The sequence below is a fragment of the Typopeltis vanoorti genome, chromosome 22 (assembly GCF_054136105.1).
Source record: "Typopeltis vanoorti isolate ZY-2024b chromosome 22, IOZ_Tvanoo_1.0, whole genome shotgun sequence".
NCBI lineage: Eukaryota > Metazoa > Arthropoda > Arachnida > Uropygi > Thelyphonidae > Typopeltis > Typopeltis vanoorti.
The window spans coordinates 26,226,093-26,249,043 of NC_143570.1; the positions used below are offsets into that span (position 1 = coordinate 26,226,093).

At 37.5% G+C, this 22,951-nt stretch overlaps 1 protein-coding gene across 4 annotated transcripts in view; it reads right to left on the reverse strand.

Moving 5' to 3' along the window:
* LOC150094254 (uncharacterized) overlaps positions 1 to 22,951 on the reverse strand; it is a 266,325-nt gene that overhangs the window by 32,601 nt on the left and 210,773 nt on the right. For all 4 annotated transcript variants that reach the window (XM_090411777.1, XM_090411776.1, XM_090411778.1 and 1 more), the window contains one exon: positions 2,735 to 2,917. In XM_090411777.1, coding sequence (XP_090267903.1) covers positions 2,735 to 2,917 — 183 coding nt within the window. The remainder of the gene's footprint in view (positions 1 to 2,734; positions 2,918 to 22,951) is intronic.

The following is a 22,951-nucleotide window of genomic DNA, read 5'->3' on the forward strand; positions in this document are numbered from 1 at the left end:
CTTGACTTGAAATAAAGCCAAAATGACAAATAATTTTTATCGTAATGGCGAATGTTAGTTTTTAATTTAGTTTTAGAAGCACCAGTACTAGATATGGTATCAGCTGCTGATATGCTGGGCAAAAAATAGCTTCACTTTCTTCATTGTCTTCAAATTTTTGTTTCTTTATTACAAATTTATCCATGTTAAAGGAATACTATTGCATAAAATTAACTGAATGAAAAAAAAAAAAAAAACAATAAAAGAACTGTTACCAGTTACCTTAAAAATAAGAGAATTAAATGAAGTTATTTGTTAACACACTTATCAAAAGATTAAAGCTAATTTACACACAATTTTAAAGCGATTCACCAACTGTAAGTTTTGTAAAATATAAATAAGGGAGCTTCAGGTGTGGATAGAAGAGCAGACACTAATAAATAAATGTGCAAATTATGGCATTATTTCTTTTAATTAATTTGTTTTCACAAATCTCATGGCACACCAATGCACCGCAGCACACTGGTTGAAAATTGCTGGCCTAGACGCATTAGCAGGACCGGCCTTCTCTATAAAGGAGCCTGGGTGCAAGAAACCTTTTGAGGCCCTAAAATATTTTTAAAAGGTAAAAATTAAAGGATTCAAAATAAACGTATTGTAAAACCTCTTACCTGCAAATGATTTTGGCACAGGAAAACAAAAAAAAAAAACACATTCAAAATATAATACGTTTCCGCAAATGTGTACCAACTGTGCCCACTCGATCGTAGGGCCCGGGTGCATTGCACCCCTGAGATAGCCGGCCCTGCACATTAGATACATTTTAGTGCATTAAAACAACATCCACAAATACACATCACTACAGAAAAACAAACTACCAACTGTCCCTCCTTTCTAGACATACTAGTTACACGACTACCAAATGGTTCAATATCCTTTTCTGTTAACAGGAAACCCACACTCAAGAGAAGGTATTTACATAAGCAATCACCCATCCCAATAGTATGACATCCTCAAAAATACTTAGTAAATACCAGGGCTATCTGTTCAAATGACATAGTCCTTGTTACTGAAGTGAGCTTCACAACACATTTTAGCCAATGGTTATAAGTAAAACAGAGAAAATGCTACATGCCTCCCCTGCTCCCATCCCATGTGCTGTCAAAATACAAGATCACAGCAAAACTATTCTTATCTGTTATATTAAAGGTTCTCTGGAAAAGTAGCATATCACGGTTATTGAAATCACATTCTTCAACTCTTCTGTTCTATTCTTCCTCAATTTTTGGGGTAATCTCCCTAATGATGGCTCTACAGTTGCTTCTATTTCTATGCACATTGATATAAATATGTAACTCCCTTTGGAGTTCTCAGATGTGTTTTTTCTGTTGACCCCATTCTTCTCCACTGAATATTGCACTGTTTTACCTTACTTGAAAGAGAGCCAATTCTCCAAATTCAATATGTTGATGGAGTTCCATTTTGTGTATAGGTTTTCTATTTGTTCTCTAAATAGCTCACAAAAGTTTCCTGGCATTCTCCAGGATCCTGAGCAAGTTTCTTCCTCATCCTTGATATTCTAGCTGAGAAGGACACGCTTATGATCTGTGATGTTGCTTGCTTGTGTCAAGTTGATATCCCAAATGTTGTTAAGCCACATTGCAGATTAGTGGATATACAGAATCAAGTGCGATTTTCCTATCATTGTTTTTTTTCTTCTTCCTCGATATATATCTGTTAGGCTTATGTTCCTACAGCAAATGTCATGGAGCAATTTTTTTTTCATGGTGCAATTCTATGCAATTCCAATTCCTCACCATTATAATGTTGAAAGCATGATATACATAAGGTTTGATGGATGAGAGGCAGCTTATTTGTTCTCTTGGGTTGTTGAGTGAGCTAGCCAAAATCAAATGATTTTGAATAGCTGGAGTCTACTCTTCCATTTCAGTCTACATCTGTTTGTAGAGATGTAGAACTGAAAATGGAAGAGAAGAGTCAATATATTTTTACTGTTATTATTATATGACACTTCCAAGGAGTCCGAGGACTCATCGCAGGAGGGCACTCTACACACATCTACCCTATTATTTTCCTATTACTACCATCAACATACTCTACTGCCATCATCACCAATAACAGTATTTTTTGTCTGTAAATTTTGTTGGAATAAAGTTAACATCAAAGTAGTACTGTAAAATGGTGCCAAAACCTTGCAATAACAAAGAGAAATGCCAGTGAAACTGTTAAGTGGCTTTGCAGAAATTAACAAGGATATCAAATATGAATTAGCTTTGGAAATAATTAGACTAAAGCAAATCATTAGACGGACAATGGAAGAATTGAACAAAAAGGATAAACAGCAAAATGAGTACTAAAAAAAAAGGACTGAATCAGGTAAGATTTCACGTCAAGATAAGTAATCATAAATCTTGCATATGATGTTGGGAATCAAACACAGGTATTTCCAGCTAAAAGGCATCGAAAATATCAGTTAGCTGTGTTACAGCTAGCTGATATTTCTTCTGTATACCTTGTTAGAAACTTCTTCTAACAAGGTATACAGTATCTAAAGTTATATTAACCTTATGTTTGGATGTTCAATGCAGGTCACTTATCTCCAACTTATTAAAGCAATTATGTCACAATATACAAAATTAGTAAATATCACTTTCTAAATGTGAAATTATAATCATTTAAAATTATTTCATGCAGAAGAAAAATAAATTGAAGAAATAACAGCAATCAGACTTACCTATCCTTGCAAGAACTTCTGGTGCAATATAGTTGGGGGTGCCAACCAAGGAGTGAGCAAGACACCGCTGATGTTCTCTCCGCCGCCGCCTCTCCAGAGGTTTGAGATTGGCACTACTATTACAGTGGCATTCATTACTCCACTTTTCGTCAGCATCTATGGAATCCTGTTGGCTATGTTCCCCTAATAATTTAAAATTCATAATATCAACAAAAGTTATTTATTAGTAGTTAACTCATCAAATTTTAGTCACTTACTACTCGACCTCATCAAACAATACAAAGGATTATTATGTAAGCGCATATTTCTGTAGATTAGCTTGGTTCCAAGGCATCTTAAAGAGGATTTGATCAACATGCATGTTTTCAAAAAAAAAAAAAAAAAAAGAAGGCAGTCTGTACAACTTGAAAATACACCTTCCAGCTATTCTGAAATAATGAAGGAGAGGATCTAAGCAAAGTCAAATGAAAAATTAAAAAATTGCACAGTACAGGTTTGTCAGAAGTGAGAGAGATTCAGTCTTCATGAGCCAAGATAATGCATGTATCTGTAAATGACATTTCATGTGGACTGACAGAAGATATTTAATTATTTTCCAATGATGCAAAGTTACAGTGTTATAAAGAAACATATATTAAATCATGGATTTAATATATGTTTAGGAAAATTTAACTTGGGTAGATGAGCATAGTTAACATTTTAATGTTAATAATACACTTTTTAACTCCAGAGTACACTTTTTGCATTTCCGAGTGCAAAAACCTGAAATTGTGTGGTGAGACTGAAGGAGGGAGTTGGTAAGCAAACAGCAGATATATGAGAAATGAGGTAAACTTAATTAGATGGTATAAGTTGATAACATATCAGTGCATGCTTTGAGAGAGCATTCTATTAACTTAATAACTGCTTGACGTACTTGTTTAACACAGACTTGCAATAGGGAAAGAAGGCAAAACTGCTTCACTTTACAAAGGAGTGAAAGACAGGCTTTAAATTATAGGCTAATCCATGTGTGATGTTGAGGTTAGGTGAGGGTTGGGATCCAGAATTGAGTTTCATCAGCATTCTGGTTCTGAAAGTTATGACCTCTGATGAAAGTTTGAATTCGTTTTTGTTTCTTTTTAATTCTAACACTTATAGCACTGTCACCATTCAGAATCAAACACATACTTATATGAACTTTAGAGTTCTTTACACTTTAAATAGTCTAACTATGGCTTTTTTTAATTAAAAAAAATTAGCTGTTCTTAAAATTCAAATAACCATTCAATACTGTACACAAAAACGTTTTTTAAAACAATTTTAAAACACCCTATATATGTCAGCATGTTCCACTGCCTGTGAGTTTGTTAACCCCCTTATGCCTTCCGATTTATCTTTGAGAATGAAGATGTTGCAAGTACTATGCTCTCAACTTAGCCTTCAAATGAAAGCATCTAATACAGTAGAAACATTTCATAATTTATATACGAGGGTGGTCTGAAAAGTTCTCGGCCTCGACCATAGATGGCAACACTATCAGCAAGATTTTTTTTTCCTAAGTTGGTACATCTGTCATAAGTCCGTGCGGTTAGTGGCTTTGCGCTTCGCAACCATATGCCTGGGAAGGAGTGTCCTAGGTTCGATTCCCGTCAACAACATGAGGAGCTCAAGGATCTTCCTCAGCCATAGCCAAGTTAGCCAGTCTTGGGCATGGACAGCAGGATTTTTTCCGCCAGTTTATCTGGTGTTTTTTCATCCTGCAAGCAGGCAAACCGGTCCGAGGACACACACGGATTACAGTCAGGAATACTGACGCAGCCATAAGTCTGATTCGTCAGCCTATGCCGGTTCCGGAGCCGGGATAAAATTTGGGCGGACTAGATGGTACCGTGAACTCCCGTAAAAAGGGGGAACGCTGTATCATCACACAGAATTTATTTATTTATCTGTCATAAGCACCCATGTGAAATTGCAAGTCATTCTATCAAGTAGCGTGTTTTATACAGCTGTCTGAATCAAAAGTGTTGTCTGTATTCCTTGAAATGGATAAAATTGAGTATTGTGTGGTTATAAAATTCTTTGTAAAAGGTTTAATACCAAAAGAAATTCATTCGAAGTTCATAAAAGTTTATGGGCACCCTTCTCCTTCATTTTCAACAATTAAGAAATGGGCTACTGAGTTTAAACGTGGCTTAAACTTGAAGATGATCCAGTTGATGGACGTCCACAGAGTGTAACAACACCAGAAATCATTGATCGAGTACACGATATGGTATTGGATGACTGGAGACTACAGTCATTTCAAAAAAATGTGTAGAATATAATTTGCACGAAGAATTGCAAATGAAAAAGCTTTGCGCAAGACGGGTGCCGTGCTTGTTCGCAGCAGATCAAAATGGACTCACATCAGTGGTGAATTCTCCATGCTTGCTATGCAAGCTCATTAACTGAGAAAGAAGTAATATTTATTTGTTAATAAATGCATGCATTTATAAACATTCTATTTAGGCTTTTACTTTTTGTAGACAGAAGACGTCTTAAGCTTGCACGGCAATAATTGACCTTTGCGTTGTGTATCGAAGGCCGATGCTTGCTCGGTTGTAGGAGCTTCCAGGTCTTCGCTGCAGCACTGTGATTTCATACATGCGCATAGCCATTTCTGCTCCCTTCACATCGTCTTAAACACAAGGCCATATGCAGTCAAAGTAGCTCTAGCCAGTGAGCTTCAGCCAGCCTTTACAAGTGTTCGTGTTGCTTGGGAAAATTAAGTTACAACCAACTTTTTATGACGATGTTATTGACCAGTTCATAAAGAAGAACCGTAGGGTAGAATTTGTATTCAAGTAGCTAAATTGAAAAAGATATATCATTTGTAAAATAAATGTTGTATTTGTATGATTAAATGTACATAAATTTCTAAATATATAATTTTAAATGGTCAGTAATTCATTATTCCGCTAATCAGACTTCAATTACACCTCTCACTCCCTGAATGATAACAAGAGCAAGCATGAATTTCAGGACCAGCATTCGCCCCTGACTCACATGAAAATCTTTGAACGGTGCTTGGAGCGTTTTAACAAGAATAAAACTGATTTTGTGCATCGATTTATTACTATGGACAAGACTTGGATTCACCATTACACACCAGAATTCAAACAGCAGTCAAAACAGTGGACAGAAGCAGTTGTTCAGAGCCAAAGAAGACAAAGTGGATTCCATCAACAAGAAAGGTCATAGCATGGGTGTTTTGGGATGCTAAAGGCATTTTGTTTATTAATTATCTTGAAGAGGGTAAAACAATAACCGGGGAATATTATTCCAATCTTTTAACCAGACTAGACGAAAAAATTCGTGAGAGAAGACCCGGTTTGCAGAAGAAAAAATCATCTTTCATCAGGACAATGCACCTACCCACAAAGGTGTTTTGGTAATGGGAAAATTAAGGTATCTGCACTATGAATTGTTGGAACATCCACCCTATTCCCCAGATTTGGCTCCCTCTGACTTCTATCTCTTCCCAAAAGTAGAACTCTTCCTTGCTGGTCAGCGTTTTTCTTCGAATCAAGAGGTGATTGCAAATCTTACTGAGAAACCACTGCAGGGACAGGATAATGGCATTGGAGCATCGCTGGAATAAATGTATTAGTTTTAAGGGAGATTATGTTGAAAAATAAAAATAATTTTGAAATTATAAATTCGTTTTTTCATTGTTAGGCCGAGAACTTCAGACCACCCTTGTATTATTTTCAATTTAAAAAAGAAGGAAAGAATATAACAGATATGATAACAGAAGAAGCTATTTCATCCCAAAGTTACTTGAAGTCATTGGGATAAGCTCTAACAGCAGTAAAAAAACTGTATTTTACTGTGATGACAACAATAATTATGAAAAGGTACTAAGTAATTGGCAGTGTCTTTGACCATGTTGTTTAATCTAAGTCTCAGCTTTGGTTTAGTCCCAAGAGGATGGAAACAAATGAAAATAGTTCCATAATTGTTGCATAAAAGAGGCTCCTAGATTGACGTAGCAAATTGCCAACTTATCGGCATATCAGGAGGCATAGTCAAGGTGCTGGAGAAGTTGGTCAAGAGCAAAAATACAGGAATGGATAAATAGAAAATGGGATAGTATATGGGGGCAACATGTTTTTGTGAAGGGCAGGCCGTGCCTCAGTAACTTGTTCATGTTTTATAATACAGTGACAGCTAAGTTTAATAAAGATAATGGGTTTACAGTGATACTGCTGGACTTTGCAAAAGTATTTGGCAGGATACTGCATGGAATTCTAATTAATAAATTGCAGGACATGTTGATGGATATAAAGTTGGAGAAGTGGATAAGAGAGTGGTTGATGGAGTAATATGAGAGAGTAGTTTATTCAGGAGTAGAGTCTAGTAGAAGGCCTGTGACTAGTGGTGTGCCACAGAGTTCTGTTTTTGGGCTGCTACTATTTAATTTGTATATCAATGATATAGGAAAGGATTTGAGAGGAACTATTCATTTTCTGATGATACAAAATTGGACAGAGCAATAGTTAATAAAGATGATGTTAAACATTTTTGCAAGATGATTTGGATACAGTCTGCACAATGGAGAATGGATGTTAGTTTAATGTGGCAAAGTGTACCACAGTGGTGGAACTGTACTCCAGGAAATTGATGAAGCTAGGGATTTGGGGGGTGGTAGTGGACTTGGTTATTGAAGAACACCCTGACAAGCAGGTTATTATACCTCTTTATACAGAGGTAATTAGATCTGTGCACCACTACTGTGGGCAGATCTGGTCACCGGGCTTTCTTAGGATGAGGAGAAGATGGAGAAGATCCAGAGCCAAGTAACCAAGATGGTAGCAGGTCTATGGAATGAACTTTATGAGGACAGGTTGAAGATCTGTAGGTTACAAAAATTGGTCGACAGGCAAAAAAAGGGGTGATATCATTGAGACATACTGAAGGGTTTTTACAAGATTAATAATACAGAGGAAATTTTTTAGAACAGGTCTGGTGGTGGGATTACTAGGGGCCATCCTTGGAAACTCAGTAAAAGTGTAGTTAGCAGAAGTGTCAGGACTAGATTTTTTGCTTGGAGAGTGGTAAATAAGTGGAATGAGTTGCTAGGGTCTGTTGTGGGTGCCACGAATGTGAAAGAGTTCAAAACTAAGTATGATAGACACTGCATGAATGTTGGATAGTGCTTGGCATGATATTTAAGGTGTCCTCAATGTGTCCAAGGACTTCATGAAGTAGCCAATAATAATAATAATAATAATAATAATAATAATGCTGTCATTGTAGCATCTACCATGCTGAAATGCAAAATATCACATAGTACAATAGTCACATGCAACAAACGGTTATTAACAACACCTTGGTATTGTCTGGATAGATTTCTGTCAAATATATTCTGTGAGACTAGGGTTTCTGTCCCAGAATTTCATCCCAGGATGAAATTCCTGAGAAATTTTCAAATATTTCTTCTCTCAAATCCTGGGAAAAGCAGCTCAAAACATTTTATAAATTTAAATTCACAAATCTGAAACAGAAAAGTATCAAATTTATTATAATTTTTAATTTTAGTAAAATGATATTGTATTGTAATGTATTGTATTGTACAGATTATAGATGATAGTTAAAATTTTATTACAAATTAAAATATTTATTGACTGCAATAAATAAAATATGAATAAAATATTATTCATATTTTATACATCTATTTGTGTTTCTTTTAAAATATGATACAATAACATCATTATATGACTAATATAACTATGAATCAAGTAAAATAAAACAGTTGCACATAAATATATATTTTTATTTTTTTTATATAAAAATATATATTTATATATATATATAAATATATATTTTTATTACACTTAGCCACTCTGCTCCAAGCTGGTTTGTTTACAGAGTTATTCTGCTTTCTAGGTGGTTCATTAGTTAAACAAAAAAAAAAAAGATTACTACCAGTAGCCAACAGACTTTTATGCCGTTGTTGAAGTTATTGTTTTTCATTTTATTTTCAAATTGGATCACCTTTGATAACTTGACAGTATAAAAATTATTTATAATTTTTATTTTTATTAATTTTATAATTTTTATTTTTATTAATTTTATAATTTTAATATTTTCACTTTAATTTCAAAATGAAAACAAACCAATCTAAAGTTCAGAAATACTAAGAAAAGTAAAAATGAAGAAGCAATTCAGCCCAATTATTGTCCCAAGCAAATTTCATGTAAGGGATCAAACACTAGTGGACTGATGAGGCATTTTGAACATATGCCAGAATTGCATTTTAAAAGAAGTGATGGAGAAAATACAGAAACTTTTGTAAAATAAGAAAGTTAAGTGAGTTGTATCTAGATTGGTCACTGAAGATAGAATTTCAATTTCAATTTGAATAACTGTCAATATGAATCAACTTCAAAGTGAAATTATCACTGTTTTAGTCTTACTTTAGATGAGCGGGCTGTGAATGGAAATACCTTTATTGGAAAAAAAGGTATTTCAGTAAAACATTTAATTTAGGAATAGTTTGTTTATCCAAAAAAATGTTCAACTGATACTCATGAATGCAACAATTTGGAATAATTTTTGAAAAAAAACATATTGTGGCTATAACAACAGATGAAGCAAGCAAATATAATAAATAATAAATTACAAGTATACTTAAAAAATAATTTTTACGAATGAAATTGTATAGGCCCAGGACTTGAAAAGCTGAGACTCAGAAGCGTTCTGACATGTTAACTGATGTGCAGCACGTGACTGTTTATTATCATTATGCAGCTCAGTGTTATTGGCAACACTGTTCACATTTAACCTTATTAAAAAATTCATAAAACATGTTCACAAATATCAATTCTGCACAGCACATACATGATGTTTAAATAACATTATTATCTAAAGTTACTGCCTGACCTTTAAAAACAACCAAAAATAAATTACAATTCATCTTTAAATTTCTCTTTTAACTGTTGCAGTTTTTCTGCAACATTTTTCTGCATATGTTATCTTTCATGTAACCCCAACAGAAAAAATTTAAGAGAATATCAAAATGGCTAGAAAACTGGAAAATGATAACAAATGTACCTGAAAATGCTAAAAAATGATAACTGAATGTACTTGAAGGTGAGGAAGAGTTTAATTTGCTAATATATCCAAAAAAAAGAAAGAAAGAAAGAAAAAAAGTGCAGTTTATTGTTTTCTCTGGAAAGAATAGTAGCCTACCACTTATGTGTTTGTAAGTATAAATATTATGTTAAGTACTGCTTTTAGCAGCGAGTTAACATAAATTGTCTATCTATCCATCAGAATACTAAAATACTAAATAATCTTCAATTATCCTACCAAACCTATTCTTAAATAGCTCTTCTTCCAAATATACTGTAGATATCAGATCACTTGGTAACTCAGATTCACTTCACTTCACATTGCATTGCATTGTAGTGTTAGTTTCTCTTGAATTAGTTTATTGGATTTCGGATTATGATTCAACATTCCATCAACTCTCCAGACTTTGGATATAAATAAGTATTGTTTTTTACTCCCCCCCCCCACTTTAACTATTACCAAATAAGCAGGAGCAATGATAGATCTTAAGTGGAAGCATCTGGACTATGAACAGGTGCTCAAAAAGCATAAGCAGACTAAGATGATCCTGGAAAAAGAAACGGCTGCACCATTTACCAAACCCAGCATCCAATCTATCTCCCAATATGCCTAACACTGGGCCAATAATAGAACAGGAACAGGCCATAGAAGAACTTAGCACAGACTGGTTTCCAACGGTCATCTGGGAAAAAAAAAAAAGAAAAAAGGCAATGGAAAACAAATAAAGAAAAAACACAGACATGCCCATGGATGTAGAGACAAACAAAAGGGAAAGAATACTTCCAGTCATACTGCCAGACCAAGGTATAGTGGACCACACTAGCCTCAGCTCTAAAAGTAAGTAAAATAAGTTCAGCAGGACTAAAACACCAACAAAGGCATTCTCGTTCACCCACAGACAGTTGCCACCAACAAACTATCACACCTTCACCTTGAAAAGCAAAAAACCTGAAGGTGGTGGTGGTGGTGGTGCTGCTGCTGCTGCTGCATAGTATCACTGGATAAATAACAACTGAAGAAGTAGTGGTTGATCTCCAACATCACAGGCTACAGCATATCAAAGTAAGCCGCATGCTAAGAACAGCTAAATGGCCAATGCTGGTTGAAATCAGTGAAGACCAGTGTGGGAGATCTTTGACCTCACTACTGTCTGTGACCTGGTCATCAAGCCAGAATCTTTATGCCAAAGGCATCCAATGGCCAATACCACTGCAGCCAAACATTTGGCCATTCACAGCACTGCTGTTAAACTGAGTTTCACTGCATCAAGTGCAGGGATATTCAAGCAATGGCTACATGCGCAAAACCAAGAACAGAACCTGCAGTGGACCACACCCTAGCAACTACACAGATGCAGAGAATACCCAATCTCCAAGAAACTGGAAAAACCAACTTACACCTAGCCTGACAAGATCGAGAAAAAACCTACCCCATCCAATCCCAAAATCTGCAAAGCCACATGCCTCATACACAGAAGTGATGGCATCTAAAAAAGCAAAACCGAAATGTCAGCAACCCAAGGCATCCGATAAAGCTGCCAAGGTTGCAGACTTGCTTATTGGACATTACAAATCCAACCACAGTCAAGAAGTCACAAACCTGTTTGTGAGACAGATGTAAGCAACCCTCACACTAATCAGTGATAGTTAATGAACATAGAAGACCTTATTCCACTGAAATTATTTTCTGGAAAGCATGAGCTTCAAGAATTCATGACATGTCATGACACTGACTGATTCCTCGTAAACAAAACTCATCTCTGCCCCAGCTGACAATCCAAGGCTAAGAAACTATGTATTATAATGCAACGACAAGCCCAACACCAGTGGAGGCATAATGGATATCTTTATCAAATGCAACACCAAACACAGTGAAATCAAGAAACCTTCAATGGCTAACATTGAGATCACAGGAGTGGAAATCCAGACAGCCAATGCAGGTAGCCTGGAAATCTACTCTGTGTACAACTGTACCAACAAACGACTATTTGAAACCGACTTAACGGAGATACTAGACACGAACTGAGCAGTGCTAGTGGCAGATGACTCAAATGCCAAACGCTCAGCCTGGAATAGCAGGACCACTAATCAGAATGGTAAAATACTCAACAATTTTACCGCCACAAGAAATATCGCAGTTGCAGGACCTCTAGAACCCACATGCTATAGCACAACAGGAATTCCTGACATTTTAGACATCACCATATTCTGAAATATCATCCACCAATACAGGCTGAATATGGCGGATGACCTCAGTTCCAACCACAGTACTACTTCACTTAGTCTTAGAACAGGAAAATACTCCTGACCAGCTATCAGTAATCAACTGGGGGAAAGCTACCTAACACACTCCTCAAGTGCACAGGCCCAGTCCCAACTATCAAATCTAAAGAGATGATTAATACTTCAATAAACAACCTGGAAAAACAGATAACAACAGCACTCCAAGCTGTTACTTGTACAATACCATGCTCAAATGCTGACTGCTTCCCAGAAGAAATCAAGAATCTCATCTGCAAGAAGAACAGAGCCAGTGCTGGATCACAGAATGCTGGTCCCTGAAGACCGATAAACCCTCAACAGGACACCTGTTCAATCTGACAGGCAGTGAGGGACCATCTGAACCAATAGTGGGAAACAAAACTGCTGTCCTTAAGAACCAAGAATCATTCACTATGGAAGATGACAAAGGCTCTCAGAGAGGACTGCAAGCCTCTCAAACCAATCCATGGTGAAAACAGGTTTGATCTTTCATGATGCTGAGAAGGCTTTCACTGACAATTTAGAAAAACAGTGTAACCCAAACTATACACATGCAGACCTAGATTTCATCAGGAAAGTTCATGCAAGCATAAAATATCCCAAAATACCAAGCGAACGTCACCCACTCAAATTCAAGAAATAATCAAGAAATTAAAGAACAGGAAAGCACTCGGCCGAGACAGGATTTTCAACAAGGTCATCAAACAACTACCCCCAAAGCCAGTATACCTTGTAGCAATCATTAAAGCAATGATAAGATTTCTCTACATTCCACCATGCTGGAAAGAATCTGACATAATCCAGAAACCAGGGAGAGCAAAGCAGTTCCTTCAGAACTACTGTCCAATCAGCCTGCTCTCCCCCTACCTAAGAAAGATTATTGAACGACTAATACTGACAAGATCTCAAAAAAAGAGTGTGAGGGAAAAAAATCTCCTACCAGATGAGCAGTTTGACTTCCATGAGAATCACTCCACTGTACAACAAATCGTGAGAGTTGTGTAACACATCAGTGTTGAAAACAGCATGCTGGTGCCATCTTTCCTGATGTTGCAAAGGCTTTTGACAAGGTCTGGCATAGAGGGATACTCTATAAACTAATTGATGTTAAACTCCAATTAGACCCTGATCAGCCTTATTGTTCCTATCTTGAGGATCAGAAGCTTCATGTGAATCTACTGGGAATCAGATCTTCCAAATGCAGGACTACAGCAGAAGTTCCCCAGGGCTCCCTGCTGACCTATACTCTGCACCATCTATATGGCTAATATTCCCTGCATGGCCCACAATAATGGTTCTATATGCAGGCAATACTGTAATACTGGCTCAATCCCCAAGGCACAGATTAATAACTGAAAAGCTGCAGACTGCTATTTTAGAATTAGAGTAGTGGTTCTGGAGATGGTGCATCGACATCAACACAGACAAGAGTGCTGCTGTCCTCTTCATGAGGAACTAAGCATACTCCAAAGGCAAGGAAATCATGTTTAACACTCCCATTCCCTGGCAACTGGTCATCAAATACTTAGGGATATAGTTAGACTAAGGACTCTACTTTGCATCCCATGTAGATTACACCTGCCAGAGCTGAGCCTCCATAGCTCAGTTGGTATAGAAGAAGCCCTTTGGTCGGAAAGATCTGGATTCGATTCCCGTCCAAGACATGAGGAACCTTTATCTGGTCTCTTTCGACGAAAGATGAGTTAGCCAGTCTCATATGGAGGTGGGGGGTTCACCAGGAAATTCAGGGTTTTTTGTCTCCCAGAACAGGCAACCAGCCCAGTGAACACACGTATCTACAGGATACACCGGGAGGCATAGGGCTAACCACCTCATCCACGAGTATGATTGAATAAAAAATTTTGACACCGTAAAAGATGAAGGATTAAGAAGAAGACATCCATATTTATATTTATGTTTTTATATATACATATATTTATCCTACATAATTCACACAATATCAGTAATTCATGTTACATTACAAGTTCATCTTATTGGCAAATTTAAATACCAGTCCTACAAATCATTTTTCCTCTTACTTGCTATATAATGTAAAAACTCTTTTGGATTTACTTGCCTGGCTAATTTTCTCTCATTATCTGATTTAACTTTTCTTACCATACTAATCACCCTTCTTGCTTGCATTTTGTATTGCTCATGAGTATGCTGATCACCTTTTTCTTTATATTCCCTCTACAGTGTTTTTTTTTTTTTTTTTTGCAGTTCTTGCTTTATATTTCCACTCATCTACTTAATTCCCACTTGGTTTAACCTCCTGACCTTGGGTATGCAGTCAAATCTTTCTGCACTAAAATCTCTCAAACAATCTCTGAGAGATTTTAGTGCAGAAAGTGCACTAATGTCATTGGTGCAGAAAGTGCACTACTGACATTCTTTCTTTCTTTGTAGCTTCTTAAGCTATGGCACTGCTCCAAGAGAATTCCTAAATCTGTCAAAATTAACAACCTTTTAGACATAAACAACATAAACCTTTTCTTGAATTCCACATGTTTGGCAACTTCCCAGAACAAGACTGTATGGTCACCCTCTCTAATTGGAGGCAAGTGTCTTCCTTGATTATGGATATATCTTCTGATGCTATTAGATCCAACGCTCTTAAACTTCTTGTCCCTTCTATAACATGTTGTTTCATGTAATTTTCTCTTAGCAACTGTATAAATTCTACTTCCATCTTGCCATACCCCAATTCCTCCCTCCAATCTATATCCTCCCTCCCTCCAATCTATGTTTTGTCCACATAGTTAAAATCTCCCTTAATGATTATTCAGCCTGCACTCATGCTATACATGGTGCTGCTATAGACCAGGGGATCCACAGGAAGAACCCAACAATATATTTGTCCTATTGGTCTCTATTTCACCACAGACAACCTCAAGTGAACCATCTCCCCCAGACCTAAAATCCTCTTTAACTTCTAATTTTGTTGGTTAATTCTTCAGCTATCATCGGTAATACACTACCTCCCATCCTATTATCCTATTCCCTCTATCCTCCATGAAAATACAATACCTTTTACATTCTATTTGTGTAACTTTCTGTCAACCAAGTCTCATCAGAAGTATTCCTGATACATCTAGCATTTGTACAGATGCATTTCAGTTACCCTTGTGTGATGTCAATACCAACCCATTTGAATTGTAAACCTGTAAAATCTCATTCAGTATTACATAAACATTTCCGTATGCACACTCATTTATCCCAGGGGTGGCCAGACACGTGTTTGATTGCATCCCACTAATATCTCTAGTTTTCTTAGTTTTGCACTTCCAAACTCTTAATAAACAACACTTTCTTCAAACATATAAAATGATATTTTCCCTCAACATGCAAAGATGTATGTAACAATACCAACATTATCTAATTCAAATGAGTGCACTTCTGGTTTGTTCAACATTTACTGTAAATCAATAATGTGGAAGAAAAAGCATTCAAAGTTACTGGACTTTATAATTGCAGTTGACACAAAAGGGAATTGGTGGATGGGGGGGGGGGGGTCAAAATAGTGTCACTGAACAAGAATGGTGTAGAAGTTTTCAATTACAGACCAGCCTAAATATCGGCAGTTGTAGTTTGGGTACTGGAAAAATCAGTTAAGAATAGAATATAGAATTGGTTTAAGAAATATAGGAATCTTTATGATGGTGAGCACAGGTCTGTGAAAGTAAGTCTTACTTACACGTTCTGATAAAGGTGACAAACATATCATATAAGGTAGATTCACATATAGCAAGATTCTTGGAATTTGGGAAAAACATTTGATAGACTGCTGCATGACAAGTTAGTGCACAAACCAAGCAATAGATAACAGATTGGTCATATGAATACAAGGTTGACTGAATAATAACAACCAGTTGTGTGTGGGGAGGAAACAGGATGAAAGTGTCATCACAGAAAAAAAACATGCATAATTTAATTATGCATAGTTTTCAGTGCAGAAGTGATGGTGTAATTATTATTACGGGCAACTCCAGGAAGTCCTTAGACTCATCGAGGGAGGCCCCAAATCATATTCATCACAACTATTCGACATTCATACAATATCTATCATACCTCGCCTTAAACTCATTCACTGTCACAGCATCCACCACAGACTCTGGGAGCGCATTCCACTCATTCACCACTCTAAAAGTAAAGAACCCAGCTCTAACACCTTTACTAACCACACTTTTGCCCAGTTTCCATGGATGTCCCCTAGTCCTCCGACAACCAGCCCTGTTCTCAAAAATATCTTCTGAATTAATTTTATAGAAACCTTTCAGTAATTTGAATGTCTCAATCATATCTCCCCTCCTCCGCCTATCAACCAATTTTTGCAACCCACAAATCCTCAACCTGTTCTCATAAGGTTCATTCCACAGACCTGCTATCATCTTAGTAACTCGCCTCTGGATCCTGTCCACCTCCTCCTCCCCATCAAGAAGAAACCTAGGTGACCAAATCTGGGCACAGTAGTCGAGATGGGGTCTTATCAAGGCTCGATACAGAGGAACAATAACCTGCTTGTCAACGTATTCTTCAGCAACCAAGTGATTTGATGAGCTGATTTGGCCACTTTTGCAATGTGCCCCCTAAACTTCAACTCCTTATCCACCAACACTCCTAAATCTCGTGCCTCATCAATTTCCTGGAGTACAGTTCCACCAATGTAGTAAACTGCTGCTAATCTTTTCACCCCAAAATGTATAACCTTACATTTTGCCACATTAAATTGACATCCATTCTCCTTAGCCCAGACCTCCAATCTATCCAAATCATCTTGCAAAATTTTAACGTCATCTGCGTTCACTATTGCCCTACCCAACTTTGCATCATCCGCAAACAAATGAACTGTTCCTCTCAGATCCTTTCCTATATCATTAATGAGCAAATTAAACAGCAGTGGTCCAAGAACAGATCCTTGTGGCACACCACTAGTCACAGGCCGTCTTGTGGACTCTACTCCTGAATAAGCCACTTTCTGATATCTCTCCGTTAACCACCCTCCTATCCATCTCACCAACCCTATATCCATCCCCATATGCTGCAATTTACTAATTAGAATTCCATGTGATATCCTGTCAAAGGCCTTAGCAAGGTCCAGTAGAATCACTGTAAACCCATTACCCTTATCCAGTTCAGCCGTCACTGTGTTATAATACGTGAGCAAGTTACTGAGGCATGACCTACCCTTCACAAAACCATGCTGTCTCCGATACAGTATCCCATTTTCTTCTATCCAATCTTGTATTTTCCTCGACTATTTTCTCCAAGACCTTGACAATGATTCCTGTTATGCTGATTGGCCGGTAATTTTCAACAGCAGCCTTGGAACCACCTTTATGCAGCGGAACTATTTTCCCCTCTTTGCACCCCCTTGGGACTGACCCAGACCTGAGGCTCAAATTAAACAAAATGGTCAAGGGCACTGACAATTCTTTAGCCGCTTCACGTATGACACGAGCTGGTATACCATCCAATCCCACAGATGTATTGACATTGAGGTTCTGTAATAGACTGGTTACCTCTACTTTATTCATCACAATTCCAGTATAAGCTGTTGGTTCTTCCATTCCTGCAATGTCACCACCTGGATGATATACTCTTGCAATGTGCTCGCTCAGTCGTTCCACTATATCGACTGATTCGGTTACCTCCCTACCCTCAGCATTTTTTAAGATCATTCTACCATGAACATTTTTCCTTTTACTTGCAACATATTGAAAAAACTGTTTGGAATTCTCTTTAGCCTGCATGGCCAATTTTCTTTCGTAATCCACTTTTGCTTTTCTTACCACTCTTGTTACCATCCTGGCCTGAGCTTTATACTGTTCGTGCGCCTGCTGGTCACCTTTCTCCTTAAATTTCCTCCACAATTGTTTCTTTTTTTGCAGCTCAAGCTTAATAGTGTCATTCATCCATTTAACCCCTACTTGATTTATTATTCGGACTCTTGGTATACAGTCAACCATTGCCTCCTGCAAACACTTCTTAACCACCTCCCATGCACTATCAACATCCAGCCCTTGCCGTTTTACATGCCATGGCACTGAACCAAGCACACACCTAAGCTTGTCATACTTACCAGCCCGGTAATTCCACATGTACCCTGTCTTAATTGTAAATCCCACTCCTTTAGCCACCTCCCAAGTCCTGACATTATGGTCACTCTCACCAATTGGTGGCAACATGGTCATGTTCATTACAGCCACATTCTCAGTTGCAATTACTAGGTCAAGCACTCTCTGCCCCCTGGTATTTTCCACTACATGTTGCCGTAGATAGTTGTCCCTTAATAACCGCATAAAATCCCATTCCTTCCTCCCATGTGCCCTCTCCTCTTTCCAGTCAATGTTACCATAATTGAAATCACCCATAATAATTACCCTCCTTCCACTCATTTCTTCTATTTGCCTATGCATACTATCCCCACCATCTATTCCATCACCTGGTCTATAGCAGCACCCAATTGTATATTTTGTTCTGCTAGATCCTATCTCACACCAAACAGCCTCAAATGTGCTCTTTTCTCTATCCTGCAGTTCAACTTCTATACTCCTTGGCTGCAACTCATCAGCTAATAATCAGTAATAAACAAAGCTGATACAGTAGTTAGTAAGGCGAATAATTTTACATGGATTAACAGAGAATTTAGCCAATCACCAAAATTAACAGTATAAAAATTAAGTGAATAAACATATTATTATCAATATCAAATGATATTAAAAATAATTGCTTATGACATGGTAATAATACCGTTTGTCATTTTTCAAGATCCTAATCATATTTTATATACATTCTTTAGAGCAAACAGTAAATATTATTATTATTATTATTATTATTGTTCCGGGAAACTCCAAGGAGTCGACAGACTCATCGAGGGAGGCCCTAACATCATGTCAAGAACAACTATTCAACATTCACACAGTATCTATCATACCTTGCCTTGAACTCATTCACGGTCGTAGCACCCACAACAGACTCTGGAAGCTTATTCCACTCATTTACCACTCTCCAAGTAAAGAACCTAGCTCTAACATCCTTGTCAACCACGCTCTTGCCCAGCTTCCATGCATGGCCCCTAGTCCTCCCACCACCAGTCATATTTTCAAAAATATCTTCTGGATCAATCTTATAAAAACCCTTCAGTAATTTGAATGTCTCAATCATATCACCCCTCCTTCGCCTATCGTCCAATTTCTGCAACCCACAAATCTTCAACCTATTCTCATAAGGTTCATTCCACAGACCTGCTATCATCTTGGTCACTCGTCTCTGGACCCTCTCCACTTCCTCCCCATCACGAAGAAACCCTGGTGCCCATAGCTGGGCACAGAAGTCCAGATGGGGTCTTATCAAGGCTCGATACAGAGGAACAACAACTTGTTCGTCTCTGCATGTTAAAGTATTTTTCATATGCCAAGTGATTTGGTGAGCTGTTTTAGTTACTTTTGCAATGTGCCCCCTAAACTTCAACTCCCTATCCACCAGCACTCCCAAATCCCTGGCCTCATCAATCTCCTGGAGTATGGTTCCACCAATGCGATATACTGCTGCTATTCTTTTCACCCCAAAGTGCATAACCTTACACTTTGCCACATTAAATTGACATCCATTTTTCCTAGCCCAGTCCTCCAAACTATCCAAATCATCCTGTAAAATTTTGACATCCTGTGCACTCAACAATTGCTCTACCCAACTTTGCATCATCAGCAAACAAGTGAACACTTCCTCTCAGATCCTTTCCAATATCATTGATGAACAAATTGAAAAGCAGTGGTCCAAGAACAGAGCCCTGTGGCACTCCACTAGTCACAAGACGTCTTTTAGACTCCACTCCTGAATAAACCACTCTTTGATATCTCTCCTTCAACCACCCTCCTATCCATTTCACCAACCCTATATCTATACCCATCTGCTCCAGTTTACTGATTAGGGTTCCATGTGGTATCCTATCAAAGGCCTTGGCAAGGTCCAGTAGTATCACTGTAAACCCATTACCCCTATCCCGTTCAGCCGTCACTGTGTTATAAAACGTGAGCAAGTTACTGAGGCATGATCTACCCTTCACAAAACCATGTTGTCCCCCATACAATATCCCATTTTCATCTATCCAATCCTGTATTCTTTTCTTGACTAATTTCTCTAAGATCTTGACAATGATTCCTGATATGCTAATTGGTCGGTAATTTACAACAGCAGTCTTGGAACCACCTTCATGCAGTGGAACTATTTTCCCCTCTTTCCACCCGCTCGGGACTAACCCAGACCCAAGACTCAAATTAAACAAAATGGTCAAGGGTACTGACAATTCTTTAGCTGCTTCTCGTACAACACGAGCTGGTATACCATCCAATCCCACAGATGTATTGACATTGAGGTTATGCAATAGACTACTCACCTCCACTTCATTAACCACAATTCCCGTATAATCTACTGGTTTATTCGTTTCTGCAATGTCACCACCTGGATGATATACTCTTGCAAAGTGCTCACTCAGTAACTCAACTATCTCAACTGATTCAGTTACCTCCCTACCATCGGCATTCTTTAAAATTAATCTGCCATGTACATTTTTCCTTTTACTTGCTACATATCTAAAAAACTGTTTAAGATTCTCTTTAGCCTGCATGGCCAATGTTCTTTCGTAATCCTTTTTTGCTTTTCTTACCACACTCGTCACCCTGTTGGCCTGCGCTTTATACCGTTCATGTGCCTGCCGGTCACCCTTCTCCTTAAATTCCCTCCATAGTTGTTTCTTTTTTTGCAGCTCAAGCTTAATGGTGTTATTCAATTCCACATGTACCCTGTTTGACTTTGGTGTCAAGGCTAGCTGGTGAACGCACGTGCTATCGGAGAGCTCCTGAGAGATTTGTGATTTTTGTTGATTTATTGATGTTTTGGATTCAATGTAATGGACTTAAGTGTATAATTTTGGTATATTATTGGAGCTTTATTAGCGTGGTTAGTGTACTAAAGTGTTTTCTAATATAATCTATGTCGGGAAGTCGCCGCTAGATGAATTCGTAATGTGTAGTGTTCGTGCAAGCTCCAGATAAGATAAGTATCATTTTCAGTTATCGATACAAATTACTTAATATTGTGTAGTTTTGTTTTGTTTGCCTTGTGTATTTTAGTGCGTCTGTTTTTAGTGTGTTATAACGTATAATTTGACAAAACACGTTGCAAATAAGCATGGCACGTGCGAAGGAAAATGGCGGCCAGTAATGAAGGTTCGCCATCCTTATCAAAGAACGGTAGTATAAAAGAAATGAGTCAGTGTACTAGCTGTGAAATGTACGCTTTGCGGAGTGCGGTCAGAGTGTGGTTAGATGATAATAAAGGATTGAATGTGTGTAGAAAATGTAGGGAGAATGAGGAATTGAAGTGTATTTCGGATCGTGAGTGTGATATTTTTGTCAACCTTCAGAATGAAGGAAATAGGGATATGACAAGAAACGGCAAGGTTGTACATGAAAATTGTGAGAGTGTGAATGTAGAAAGTGTGAATGATAGTATAAATAGTTTCTCAGAGAATAAAAAAGATGAGATAGATGCATTGAGTGAGATCGCGTTGTTGAATAGTGCGATAGAAAGAGCAAAACAGCAGCTAGAGTGCATGAACAAAAGTAGACTGAATGAACCAACCAATAATAAAAGGTATGACAGGAAAAATAGACGTATGAATGTGAACATGAACAAAATGAAGGATAGAGTGCTGTATGGAGACTCGTTAGTACGAGGTGTGTTAGTAGAGGATTTGACAAAATCGTACCAACCTGGTGCGACCATAAAGGACGTAACTGAGTCTATTAGAGAGCAAAAGGAAAGGGTGAAAGAAATGATTGTTGTGGCAGGTACGAATGATTTGAAAGGAGATAAAATGGAAATGATAGAAGACCTGAATGAATTGTTTGAGGTAGCAAAAGAAAAGAGTGAGAGAGTTAGAATGATTAGTCTTTTGCCACGGTATGACAGTGAAATGTTTAAAAGGAGGGCCATAATTGCGAATGACTTTATCCGTGGGTTATGTATGACGAGTGGTGTGGAATTTATGGATGTGTGGAGTGAGTTTGATGGCGAAGGGATCTATATAAGATGGATGGCTTGCATTTGAATGGTTACGGTGTAAGAAGACTTGAGAAAGTGTTGCTGAATGTAGTGGATGTGCAAATTCAGGGAAACTAGATTTGTTAAGAGGGGGGGGGAGTAGATATACAGTCCTTATGGAGGCAGTTGAATGTAAGAATGAATATAATATGCCAGAGCAAATAAGGACAACAAATCTGAGTGGGATAGTTAATATAAGGCATCAAGGTAGGGTTGGGGCTAATGGGGGTCTTAAATTCATGTACACTGATACTAGGAGTATTAGGAACAAGAAGGAAGAGTTTTTGGCCATGGTTGGCACTTCCAGACCACAGGTTATATATATTAGTGAAACATGGCTGACTGTAGATGATATAACTAGTGGGATTGAATGTGATGGGTATAGTGTGTTCAGGAATGACAGAGAGAATAAAATGGGGGGAGGAGTATTGTTGATGATAGCTGATTAGCTCCAGCCAAGGAGAATAGAAGTTGAATTGCAGGATAGAGAAAAGAGCAAGAAAAGAGAAAATACTAAGAAATTATGATGAAACTTGAAATTTCTTATATGAACTGATGAATTGCTTATATAGTTATGATGCATGCACAAAAATGTTAAAGTGGTACTAATGAATTTGTTACAAACCAAAGCAAAATTAGTACATCTAAAAATTGCAGCTGAAAGAATGGCTGGTTTACATGCCAATTTCACATTTTTAATTATACTTTTTGTTATATTTTTCAAGTTTATTTTTGAATGCAATGGACACTT